General features: G+C 52.8%; 1 protein-coding gene across 2 annotated transcripts in view; it reads right to left on the bottom strand.

Annotated features, from left to right (window-relative positions):
- Positions 1-12,817, bottom strand: part of ACSF3 (acyl-CoA synthetase family member 3) — a 60,828-nt gene that overhangs the window by 16,273 nt on the left and 31,738 nt on the right. For both annotated transcript variants that reach the window (XM_065640614.1, XM_065640616.1), the window contains one exon: positions 10,321-10,447. In XM_065640614.1, the coding sequence (XP_065496686.1) occupies positions 10,321-10,447 (127 nt within the window). The remainder of the gene's footprint in view (positions 1-10,320; positions 10,448-12,817) is intronic.

Here is a 12,817-nt window from a genome sequence, read left to right as displayed (position 1 = left end):
AGCACAAGGCAAAAAGAAAAGCAGAAAAAAATAAAAACCCAGCCTGGAATGAATTCTCGTCATGCTCTGCAGCAGGTAAGTTTGTATTCCGCAGGCAGCAGCACCGAGCCTGCTGTCAGAGCCACGCTGGGAGAAAGGGCAAAACCCTGCCGAGATGAAAGAATGTGAAGCACCAGTACAGCCTCCCCTGGCATTTACACCTGGAAAAAAAAAAAAGCATCACTCAAGGGCATCTCACAAAGAGCTGTGCTAATAAAGCACTCCTGCTTGCGCCGTGCGGCTGCGCCGGCAAAGCGGGAGACGGAGCGGTGCCGGGAATGCCGGCAGCATCTCCCGGTACCTGGGAGGTGGAAGCTGCAGATAAGACAACTCTGATTTCAACCCAGTAATTCTGAGCGGCGCTCTCCCCGACTCTGCTTCCAGCCAGGGGACAAGGGGACTCGGGGACCTGCGGCTGGACAGACGAGGAGTGCAGCCACCCCTTGTGTCGGCTGATAGACCTGTGATACCTTCCTCTCACAGCTGTATTTTTTCAAGGTCCCTCGAGTTTATTATACCTCAGGTGAGAAGCCGGGATGATGCTCACTGACCCCTCATGACTTGCCCACACGTCCCGTGTCCTTCGCCGTCCCGAAGCCTGTTCGGTGTGAGTCGCCCTGGCTGTGCTCTGCTCCACAACCCCGACCCGACCGCGGCAAGTGGCTCATGTCTCCACACAGCCCTGGCTCTGCTCAAGAGGGTGTTTCTCACCTTGCTCAATCAGAGTGCTCTGCACAGGTGAGAAGGCCAGGCAGGATTTAGGCAGGGCCAGATTAACCCCTTGTGACACTCAGTCCTGCTGCACCATCCTTCATGCAGAATCCACCCTGAGAGGGCACCGTCTGGGCAGTCTGGTGTTAAAGAACTGAGGTTCCAAAGGGTAAAAAGCACAAGGAACTACAAGACAGGAAAGATGCAGGTTATTTTTGGTCCAAGAGGCTATAAAACCAGCCAGGAGACTGCAGCAGTGAGGTTGTAGTGCATGTATCAGGTGGGTTCTTGGCTGTGTACCAAAGCTTGGGGCTTGGGGTTCTGCACGCAAAGTCAAGGCTGAAGGATCTCTGATGTCTGCGGGAGATGTACACACAACATACACACATCTGGCAGCTTCTTTGTGAACTGCGAAGCTCACCCATCCTTGGCACCGTTTCACATTCCCACACAGACCAGGGGGCTCCAGGCGACCTGAAGGGCTGGGTGAAGGCTGGTGGTGGGGCTGGCAGCTCTTGAAACCCTCAGATGAACAGAGCCAGCAGCTTCAGCTTCATCTGCAGCCACATCAGGGGAGCTTGGAAAGCACCATCCACCACATCCCCTCCAAACCCCAAAGACGGGCTTCCCCACGTGCTCAAATGGCCAGTGGGTTTTGGCCAGCAAATACCAAAGCTCATCTCTGTACTAGTGTTTCAGGAACTCAGGGATTACTCCAGCCTGGCCTTGGGTTGCCGTCAGAGCCCCCTTACTTGACATACGCCAGCAGACAAAGTCCTGGGCACCAGCTTTTGGCCAGGAGAGGACAACACCAAGTGGATTAACAGAAAGTGGGAGCTCGGTGGATTCTGGCAGCATCCTGGCTCCCACCTGCCCTTGGCAGAGCTGTTGCCCCTCATCTCGGGGTTCGCTCTGCCCACGTAGCTCAGCATGACCAGGAGCCCCCGAACCCCTCAGCGCATCCCAGACCTGAAGGACAAGCAGCAGCTGAACCCCCGCAGGCTGCACACCCTGCCCCAAGGTGCCGTGCTCCGCTCACGGGAAAGAGCAGATAAACCTCACATAAAGCTTTGAAGGTTTCTGCAAGCCAGGCAGCCAAGACTTGGTAGGGTCACCCATCCTCAGCAGGAACTCCGGGGTGACTGCTGTGAAACAAGTAGGCTGGGCAGAGGGAGCCCCCCCCACGTACAGCCAGAATTACTGCAGATGGGTTTGCCCAGAGGACAAGCCAGAAAAGAAAATGGGTAAGTAAAAATGAAAAACGTTGTTTGTTTGTTTGTTTTTTCACATTAGCATTTAAATATTTATAGAAATCCCTGCAGACAACAAGATGAAAAAGCAAATGCAAAGACTAATAAATAAGTAAACGCTCCAAGGTGTGGCAGCCCAGCTGAATGCGGCTGCTACTCAGCTGCTGAATCTTAGAAGAGCATGGTAACCATGCGAGCATGGCTAAAAATAATAATTGCAATAATAAAAATATGAGACTAAACCACTCTGCTTTGGGTTCTGCCCTCTGCAGAACAGCTGAGGGATCAGTTACACCTTAGCTAAAGAGAGCACTGCCTCTTGTTTTCTGAGCCATGACTTGTCCCGGTCTCTGGCGAGACGAATTATTAAATAAAGCAGAGATAATGATGTGAGGCTGTTGACTAAGAGAGGCAGTGGTGGGATCTGGGGAAAGTTATCTGCCTTAAATTGTTTGCTTAAATATACAGAAGCCCATACTTTTGCTTACAGCATAATGCCATTAGTCGTAAGTAAATATGTTCTCAAGTGTCTCGAGCAAAACCTAGCGGGATGAGACTTGTTGGAAGCAAAGAGCCTGGAGCAATCACATCTCGGCAGCTCTCTGTCCAGCGCAGGGTGCGTGCCAGAGCCTCCCGAAGCCAGAGGTATCCTGCTCTTCTTCAAACACCGTCACCAGCCCAACAAAACACCCAACAAAAGCTTCAACACTTAACGGCGCCCAGTCTTGGATCACCCCTCCTAAAAGTGACCCCTCGCTTTCCTGGCCTGAGGAAGGATGGAAATCAGGCCACCGGTTCCCCAGCTCGTCCTACGAGCCGTAATCAATTTGTGCAATCCCCCGAGCCTGCTCCACTTAGGGCTGCGCTGGGTTATGTAAATCAAACACCGAAAACTGTTCAGCAAGTGAAACAGATTGTGTGGGCACCAGCAGAGTGCCTCGAGCAACGGGAAACCCGGCAAACGAGGAGGAAGGGAAAGCTGAGGACACAAAATAAGGCAGAAAAATGACAGGTGGCCAAAGGTGGAAGGAAGGTCTATTTTTCAACAGATTTCCTCTTGAGCTGGGCATCTCTGGTGACAGGCAAGTGGCAGGACTGAAGATACACCCCATCACCACCCGAACTTGTGGAACAGGCATCCCCACAGCCAGTGAAGCCCGGTTCCCACCCTGTGCTGCTTCAGAGGAAGCTCCTGGTACGAGACACCAGGCAAAAAGCCCACCACGACACGATGAGAGTGTGCAGAAGTGTGCAGCAGCTGGGAAATGGACCCACAGGACCACCAAACGCAAAACCCACAGCACAATGGCTTCAGCATCCCTCCCGAGCAGCTCCAGCTCTCTGCCCCGGCTCCCCTCGGCCTCTGCAAGGTGAAGCTCCTCCAAGAGCTCTGAGCGAGCAAACCAGCAGGTTTAGCTCCTGCCAGGTTGTTGCTGGAGTGAAATCTCCATCCCAAGGGCTGGGCTTGGTGGTTTGAACAGGATGAGGCTGGGCAGCAGCAGCTGGGCTTGGCGAGGAACAGGGGCAAAGCACAAACTGTCTGTACACAGATCACAGCTCTCGTTTGGAGCAGCGAGTTGCCAGTCTGGCATCTGAAAAGCCGAATGCTGTTTGGATTTGTGGTGATCACTTCAACATTCAATTGTTACCTTTCTTACCCTGATGGCCTCCGCTGGGGTACAGTAAATCCATCCCCCAGTCACTGCTGCAGACAAGTCGCTGTTGCATGTATCTCTCCTGCTGAAGGGGCTTCCCAAAGCCCAGCGGCCACAGGACAATCAGTGACAGTAAAGACACACCAAAAACTCAGCTTCACAGCACCCGAACCTTTAGCATGGAGCGGTGACAATCCCTGGGGCCTCAGCCCAGCCATACTCAAGCCCACGCATGCTCTGACAGCGGCTGCGCTGGGACCACAGCGCCGTCCTCTGCCCGACTGCTCAGGGGTCTCATTCAGCTCATTTGATACTGACCTTGCCCTATCACATTTTTAATTTTGCACTGGAAGGAACGTGCTACTTATATAGCAGTAAAGAGCCACTTGAAAGCAAGTCTTGCCAATGAGCCAACGGACTCTGCCAAGCACCACGAGAAACATGATTGTCCAGCCCATTTCTTTACCACATCCTGAGCTCAGCCCTGCTCTTCTCCTCTTAACTTGCCAGCTTGTGATTCTCCCGCTAGATCTTCTGAGAGTCCTGCAGAGCTCAGCCTGACGTCTCTACAACACAACCCAGCTGGAGCTGCGGACGGGACTCCCCGCATGAATCGCTGGGATCAAAAGGGAAGAGTCAGTCGGGGTGGTCGGAGCCCCTGGCCCTCCAGGCTGCAGGAGCAGGGCTGCCAGAAGAACAGCCTGAACAGTCAAAGCAAATACAGACCGAGAGGGAACAGCCTGGATTTTGGAGATGTGGGCGCCTGCTGTTCCCACCGACACGCAGCTGGGCTGCGATTGCTCTGTGCCTCTGAAAACCGGACCCTGCGTAGCAGAGGTTCTCGAACAAGTGAAGGGTTGGCATCCAAGATGTTTGATACTAGAGTGGAGCTTTGTAGAGAATAAGCAAATTCTGTGCCAAAAGCTGTGCTCATTTACAGCTACCAAAATCCCAAGTCACCCTGAACTGTTGAAAACAGCCGTCTCATGAGCAGTCAAGGAAATACGTGGGTTTCATTTTGCTGTGTCCTGATGACCCTAAGACTTCCAGCCCTGGGGCAAATCTGGTATTATCCCCTTATTGCTCAAGGAGAAAGAATAAACACTGAGGCAGGATGCAGAAGAAGTGAATTCTCTCTCCACCGTGTTAGAAGCATGTGTGTATAAGGAACATTTTGAGATTACAAAGGAATCTTTACACACGGCTGACAGACTAAGCACCACGCCATCTTCACGTTTCTACTTCTAGAAACATCTCTTCACTGAGGGCTGGGTGGAAACGTGAGCCCAGCACAGGGCTGGTCTGGTGTCGCCGGAGAGGCTGCGTGGTTGGTGCCACAGCCCCTGTCCTGCCCCATGCGATCCAGAGGGAAATCAAATCCTTCCTAAAGCAGCACGTGGAGGTGTGTTTGGGGCATGCTTGGCGGTTTTTTTGGCCTCTCTCCATGTAATTTGCAGGAACGTGGATGAGCGCTGCCATCCTGCCCGACTCATGAGCTTAAACTAGGAGAGATTCAAAAAGCAGCTCCTTCAGCCCGGCCTTGGAGGGAGCCAACGCTTCACCCTCTGGGCTCACCAAACTCTAAGTCACATCATCTGCAACACATTATAATTAAGGAATCATTTCTTTAAAAAAAAGAATTTGCATTAACTAGATGTGTGACTAGGAAACACAGTGCAAACAAACAGAAAACCTGCAGATTAGGATGCTAATGAGATGCATTTCTATTTATAATCTGCCTTGATCAGGCTAAAGTACTTTCTGTTTCAGGTGTCGGTGCTACACCCACGGATGTAAGCAATTCCCCTGGCAGGGAAACACCTGCTTGTCTCTGGGGACAAACAAGTGCCAGGGAGGGACGGGGTGTGTGTCACTTGTCACCTCTCCTGCCCCTTCTCCTTGGGGACCAGCCCCAGAGCAGGAATGGGCTGTGTCTGGCCAAGGATGACCCGGCCAAGACGTCTCCTAAAAACATTTCTTCCCTTGACTGGGCGTTCACAGCTGCAGCAAGAGCTGGTCCCACTTCGGAGCAACCCAGGATGCTCCCGGCTAAGCCACGGCTTGTCCTTGGTGCCCGAGTTCCTAGATCACCGTGCAAAAGCCTGAGCTGAGAGAACGGCACGTTCGGCAGCCACAGATGGATGCTCTGCCCGAGTCTGGCAGCATCCGACAGCCTGCCAGAACTGACAGCTGCTTCTCATTTCTCCTCATGATGTCTTATTCCATTTAATTTTTTTTTTCTCTTCCCCTGGATCTCCCTCTTTCATTGCAGAACATCCAGAAGGAATAAAGACACAGAAGGTCCACCCCGTTCTCCTTTTAAAGCCTTCAACAACAGCATATGGGAAGTCTTTTGGGTCACAGGAATTATTGTTACTGGGAGTCTGGGGGGGGTTGTGACCTGAGTAAAAGGATCTAACAAAAAGTCAGTGATAAACCAGGACTTAGCATTGTGAAAAACAGCTACAGGGCTGTTTTTTAAAATGCAGCTTAAGGAAAGAAACTTAAAAGATATGAGTCATCATTTTGAAATGTGCATCAAACAAGTTAAATAACTCTTACTTTCTTAACGACATATTAATCAAAGTGCATTGATTCTTGAATCAGATTCTACTACCAACAAGCTTTCTATCTTCTCCATCCTGATGCATGCATTAAGAGAGTTTTATTCTGACAGATACAATATAGCAATCAATAAAATCTTATTATATGGAGCTGAGATACATGGATTTGTTGCAGGATTTATGCACTACTTTCAAACCCGGTGCTATTTCATGTCTCAGCCTTAACCTGTAATTGAAAATAAATCTCCCTGAATACACCAGATTCTAATTTTCTGGATGTATGGGCAAATGTGAATGGAAACCGGCCTTCCCTCGGGGAGAAGTCTGCTTTCTGATCATATCCCTGCCCCGTGCACACCACTGAATCGCCACATTCCTCCGGAGAAGCTCCCGGCCCGGCCCCGCGTGCAGCTCCATCACCTTCCCAAACCCTCCGTCTCCTCCCTCACGCCTCCACAGCCGCTCGGTTGCTGCCTCCTGGGCAGAGATAACGCAATGTGACAGTGGCAGAGCCTGAGTGACACCAGCATCGCACGCCTGGGATGGATGAATAAAGCTCAGGGAGCAGGATGGCTGGAGAAGCTGGTGTTTGTCTGCTGCTTCCTCCAGCTCCCGGGGTTTGCTCGGCGATTGCTCAGGGAATCATAGAATAGTTTGGGTTGGAAGGGACCTTTCAAGGTCAAGTCCAGCCCCTGCCATGAGCAGGGACATCTGCACCAGCTCAGGTTGCTCAGAGCCCCGTCCAGCCTGGCCTGGGATGTCTCCAGGGATGGTTCAGCCACCACCTCTCTGGGAACCTGGGCCAGGCTCTCACCACCCTCAGGGGCAACAATTCCTTCCTTCCTTATTGTTTTCCTTCCCTCCTTCCTGCTCAGCAGCGCGTGAGTGTGCTCGGGGGCTGCCTGTCACCTCGCGGGGCTCAGCACAGCTGGGGAGGTGCGGTAGGGGACAGGCGGCCGCGGGCGCTTTTCCTTTGGGGTTGTCTCGGCCTCCCAGGGCTCGGTGCCACTTGGATGTGTGACAGCAGGTGGATATCCAGCAGTGTCCCTGGAAAGGCCTGGAGGGGACTTGGATCTAAGCAGCTCTGTCAACAGCGTTAATACAATAAAAATAATCAAATTCACTCAGATGGAAATGAGAGAGACGGAGAAATCAGCAGACAATGGTGCAAATCGGAGGGAATAAAGAGGACGGGAGCAACAGTAAATCACTTACACAACACCATGAGTTCAGACACTTCGCAAAAGAGCCACGAGCTTGAATCCATCAAAAAGTCACCACAGCATTGTGCCTTTTTGTCTGCTTTTTTTTTTTCCTATAACACGTACACTCGTACTTGTTCCTTCTCTAACTGGAGGTACAAACCGGGCACGTTTGCCGAGGGATTTCTGCACAGCACACACAGTGTCTGCCTCTCGTCCTGGGGGAGAAAACACGGGTTTGCAGTTGTTGCACTAAGCGCCTGGTTTTTCCAAGATTTCCCCAGAAAGCGAGCAGGGAGCTGCAGGACCGTGCTGTGAGACAGCGTGGGTGGCCAGAGGCTGCATCGCTATTTTTCCCTCTTATCATGGAGGGAACGACCATTCCCCAGTGCTCAACGTGAGGTTGTTTTCTTGGGGAAGACAGTTTCATGGGAGAAAAGGAGATTTTAATAAAGGGGCTGTCAGTCAGAAAGGAAAATGAGTACTGCCATGTAAGTGTTGCCTCTTTTTTTTTTTGGTTCCTACACTTTCTGAAAAAAAACCCCACGATAACTCAATTTACAGAAACAGCAACCAGAAACACAACTGGCCTGAGGAAGGTACTGGGAAAATAAAGCACATGTAGTCAGAAAAGACTTAAAAACTAAAGAATCCTTGGTGAGCTTTGCACTGCACAGCTCGGCGAGTGCCAACCGCGGGACACCCCTCCCCGTGGGCCCTGTCCCCGTGCGGTGTCACCCCCGAGCAGCCACCTGCCAGGGACACGTTCCCGACAAGGAGCAGCACCAGCAACACACCGGGGTTCCCCTTGCAGTGATTATTTTTCATTTGCTGAATTGCCATTAACAATGAGAGCTGAGGAGGTACCCGCACTGTCTCCAGGTTCACCCTCTCCAAACCCCGTCCCTGCCGCAGCTGGTGCCCATTGCCCGTGTCCTTGGGGGTCGTGGGGACCTGGCCATCGCCTGCAATCACACCGTCACGGTTTTAGGTGATGTTAGGTCACTTGGTGGGGACACACGAGGGTCTGGCAGCAAGAGGAACGTTAGCACGGAGGCAGAAACACCATTGCCAGGGTTTTGGCAGCACCATACGAACACGGCCGCACCTTTAAGCACTGACCTGTATGACCTGCAAGGGGCAGATATCGCGGCTTATCACCCAGCAGCAACCAGGCTTTGCCTTTTTTGGATTCTGCCAGTGTGGTTTCCATTCCAAAGTTACCCACCGCTGCTCAGTGGGGGCAATTCACCCTCCAGATCCCAGTTGCTGTGATGGGACACAACCTCCCCGGTTCCCTGAAGTGGTTTTTGATCATCACGGGGACATTTGCCGTCTCCGAGTGATCTCCAAAGGCTGTCACCACGGTGGGGACACGCAGGGCGAGCGAGGGGTGACAGAGCTTGCTCACAGCACTGCCGGCTAAATGAGGCTTGGGAAAAACATAGAAACACAGCCCCATCAACCCGACATCCGCGAGAGACGGAGCAAGCGGTCAGGAGCGGAACGAAAGGAAAGAAAGGCAGAGTAGGGGAACGGGGTGGGGAAGAGAGTTAAAAGCTCTCTGTCCTCCCTCAGCAGCTCAGGGACATCGGGGACACGGCCTGGCCGGGTTTCTGCTACTGGGGGGGTCAGCCAGGCACCCCCCAACCCAGCCCGAGCCCCCCACGCCTGCCTCCGCTCCCCCTCTTTATTTCCAGCTCTGAGCTTTGCTCGGCTAGCGAAAGGGTTAAGTTTAATTTATACTGATTTCTATTTAATATCATTCTCTCCCCGTAGGAGCCGGCAGCTGTGAGCTGATTGTAGTCTCTCATTATGCAGTCTGTATCACTAATGGCCTGTGACAAAGGCATGCCATCTTCCCGGCCTTACCCCCGAGAGCCAATTAAACACACATACTCCCTTCCTGTTTGCAGCGCATTACAATGAAATTAAACTGAATTTCAAAATCATTTTCTCCTAAAGACATCTCTTTGCAATAATTAATGCATGCTATTCCTTTGCATCTGAAATATTCATCAGGAGTGCTGACGAAAAAAAATTTTTAAAGCTGATTGCCCTGCACCCTGCACATCGCTTGATGATGCTTGAGTCCCAGCCTGCGGTACCCACCCGGGATGGGGACCCGTGGTGACACTGCCAGCAGGGCAGTGCCACGTCTGCTTCGGGATAACAATAATAATAAATCACAGCTTCTTCAAGAACTGCAAATAAATAAGATTACACAGAAGGCATCAGAAATCCAGCCTGACTGCAGACTCGATGGTGCTACTGACACGCAGTAAAAGAGGGGAATGGAAAATAGAATCACAGAGTCGCAGGATGGTTTGGGTTGAAGGGACCTTCCCAGGTGCCATGAGCCAGGGACATCTGCACCAGCTCAGGTTGCTCAGAGCCCCGTCCAGCCTGGCCTGGGATGTCTCCAGGGATGGTTCAGCCACCACCTCTCTGGCCAACCTGGGCCAGGCTCTCACCACCCTCAGGAGCAACAATTTCTTCCTCACGTCCAGCCTGAATCTCCCTCCTTTAGTTTAAAACCATCACCCCTTGTCCTATCACAACAGGCCCTGCTGAAAAGTCTATCCCCATCTTTCTTATGGGCCCCTTTTAAGTCCGGAAAGGCCACACTAAGGTCTCCCCGGAGCTTCTCTTCTCCAGCTGAACACCCCAACTTTCTCAGCCTGTCCTCCCAGCAGAGCTGGTCCAGCCTCCGATCAGTTCTGTGGCTCCTCTGTGGATATTCATGCCTTGTCATATCTATTCCGTTCAGGAACAGTCTTCAGCCTGGTATCCCCTTCAATTAATTATCCCATATGGTGGGCAGGATTAGACTTAAAGAGTTCTCCTCTGAGAACTTGCTGTCTCAGCCACAGCAGCTCCCCCCTGCCCCTCGCGGTACCTGTTTTGAACCAGCCGTCGGGCGTGAAGGCATCTGCAGTTTCTCTGGGGCGGTTCCAGTACTCACGGAAGACTGAGGGTCCCTTCACCAGCAGCTCCCCCTCCTGCCCCTCGAGACCCGGGGTCACCTAGGACAAGCAGTGACATGGTGAACGTGAGCGGTTGTCCCTGCAGCCACATTGTCTCCACCACCTGTCCCCAGCACCATGGCTGTGGGGACAAGTAGGACTCAAGTGTGTGCCCTCCAGCCTTCACCAGCCTGCCCACAGCAGGACCTCCTTCCTTGGGTGGAAGGGCTCAGCTCCGTGCCTTTGATATTCAAAAGCCCTGAAACTATCCATCCATGTTACATGAAAACAAGAACTGTCATCCTGGAACCAGAGTCACAGAATTATTTTGGTTGGAAAAGACCTTTAAGATCATCAAGTCCAACCATTAACCCAACCCTGGCGCTGCCCCATGTCCCTGACAACCTCTGTGTCTGTCCAACCCCTCCAGGGATGGTGACTCCACCACTGCCCTGGGCAGCCTGTTCCAACGCCCCACAGCCCTTTGGGGAAGAAATTGTTCCCAAGATCCAACCTCAACCTCCCCTGGCACAACTTGAGGCCGTTTCATCTCATCCCATTGCTTGTTCCTTGGGAGAAGAGCCCAACACTCTTCTCAGTCTTGGTGGGCTGACACCTCCCAGCCACTGGCAGAGCAGAGGAGAGCTCTTGCGCGCAATCATGCAGGAAATACTCTTGGAAAAGGGTCGGGAAATACTCTTGGGAAAGGGATAGTCCTTTCTGAGCCCGGGATGGCCTGATGCAGACCAGCTTCACAAGAGCTCTCTGCACCCCACTCCCACCACAGCACCCATCAGCCTCAGGCAATCATTCGGGAACTCCCCCATCCCCACTTGCTGCCTCCGGCACCTCGGCATGCTCCGAGCAGTGGGATGCTGGGGGGCATCACAGAGCTTCCTTTGCAACCTCCAGGCACCCCCATCGGGGCACCCACCTGCTCACGGTGCCCGTCTCCCATCTCTCTTTGGCCAGACCGCCCTTCCCCGCGGCAGGTGCTCTCCGGGGATGGATGAAGCTGGTCACACAGGCTGCATCCCCAAAGACCCCTGCATCCCCGTGTATGTCCCCAGAGTGCTGCTGCCCTCCAGGCCCCTATTTCTTGCAGTGACAGCTGCAAGCTGACAGGGTGAGTGGGTGGCTCGCCCGTGGAAACAGCCACAGGGGACACCGGCCACCAGCTGCCACGCTTGGCACTCGCAGGAACCTGTCGCTGTGCTGGTAGTGGTGAAGCTCTGTCCTCCGCAGAGAAGGGACACACGGACCCCTGTCCAACACCAGCCAGGAGATCAGATCCTGCTCTGATGGTGAAGGCACCACCACCGCTCACCCCAGACGTGTCCTCAGGGATGGGGACTGTCCTCCTGCCCACCGCGAGGCAGGGGGAGGCAGGGGACGATGCGCCCCCGTGACTGTGCCATGCTGCTGTCTGCGCTGTTGACAGATAGAAACCTTTGCTTTCCAAAACTGTCAACATAACACTTTATTTTTTTTTTCTCCCTGAGGAGGTGGCAGGAAACACCATCTGATTTGTTCTCGGGGGCACACGGCTTCTCTCAGGCTCACGGGAAGGCGACAGTTGTGGTGACAAGTTGGTACCCTGCAAACCTGCACAGGCAGGTTTTCTATGGCAACAAAACAAATATCCTGCTGTTATGGAAACCGGGGAATCGCGGGAAGGTCACAGACATGCCTGATGTGGCACAATATCTCATCTCCCCTGCACGTACATGGCTCTGTAATTATATATATATAATTATAAGGATGCTGGCTAACAGACGAGGGACTAGAGAGGCATGAATGTGGCACCGCTTGTGGGAGAGCCTTAACCTCAAGTCCTTTGCCGGGAGGACGTGCAAAGCCACAGCGGGGATGGAAGGTTGCTGTGAGATGCGCCTGCACACACCGCTCCATCCCTTCGCAGAGAACATCTCGGTAACGGGAACGCCGAGCTGCTTCATACCTGAGCTGCTGCAACACAGCCGAGATCCAGCTGGGACCCCCAAAGTCAGCAATGCCAGAAACATGGCCACGAGGGAAAGCGGGAATGGCAGAATCCCCGAGCAGGGCAGGCTTCGCGTCTCCGCACAGCCTTTGATGGAAACAAAGCTTCTCTAATGGGAAATGCTTAGAAAGCTGCTTTTAAGGCACAATTTTTGTTTGATGTCATTTCTTCCTGATGTCCTGTCTTGGAGGGTGGAGGTGACACGGGGCTCTGTGCACATACAGCCCAGGTTTTTCTACAGAATCACCTCAATCCCTCGATGTGTCCCAGGCTGGGCTGAGCCCCCAGAGCCCTGCCCGTGCATCATCCCCTCTCCCCGGAAGATGCTGCAAGAGAAAAAGATCCTTAATGCTGATGACAGGAGTTTAGCTGAACAAGGACAAGGTGAAGATGGTGCTGGGGATCTGCAAGAAGGAGCCTGAAGACCA

The sequence above is a fragment of the Caloenas nicobarica genome, chromosome 9, assembly GCF_036013445.1.
Source record: "Caloenas nicobarica isolate bCalNic1 chromosome 9, bCalNic1.hap1, whole genome shotgun sequence".
In the NCBI taxonomy this organism is placed as follows: domain Eukaryota; kingdom Metazoa; phylum Chordata; class Aves; order Columbiformes; family Columbidae; genus Caloenas; species Caloenas nicobarica.
The sequence above is the reverse complement of the archived record's forward strand: the minus strand, read 5'-3'. Positions and strand labels throughout refer to the sequence as shown.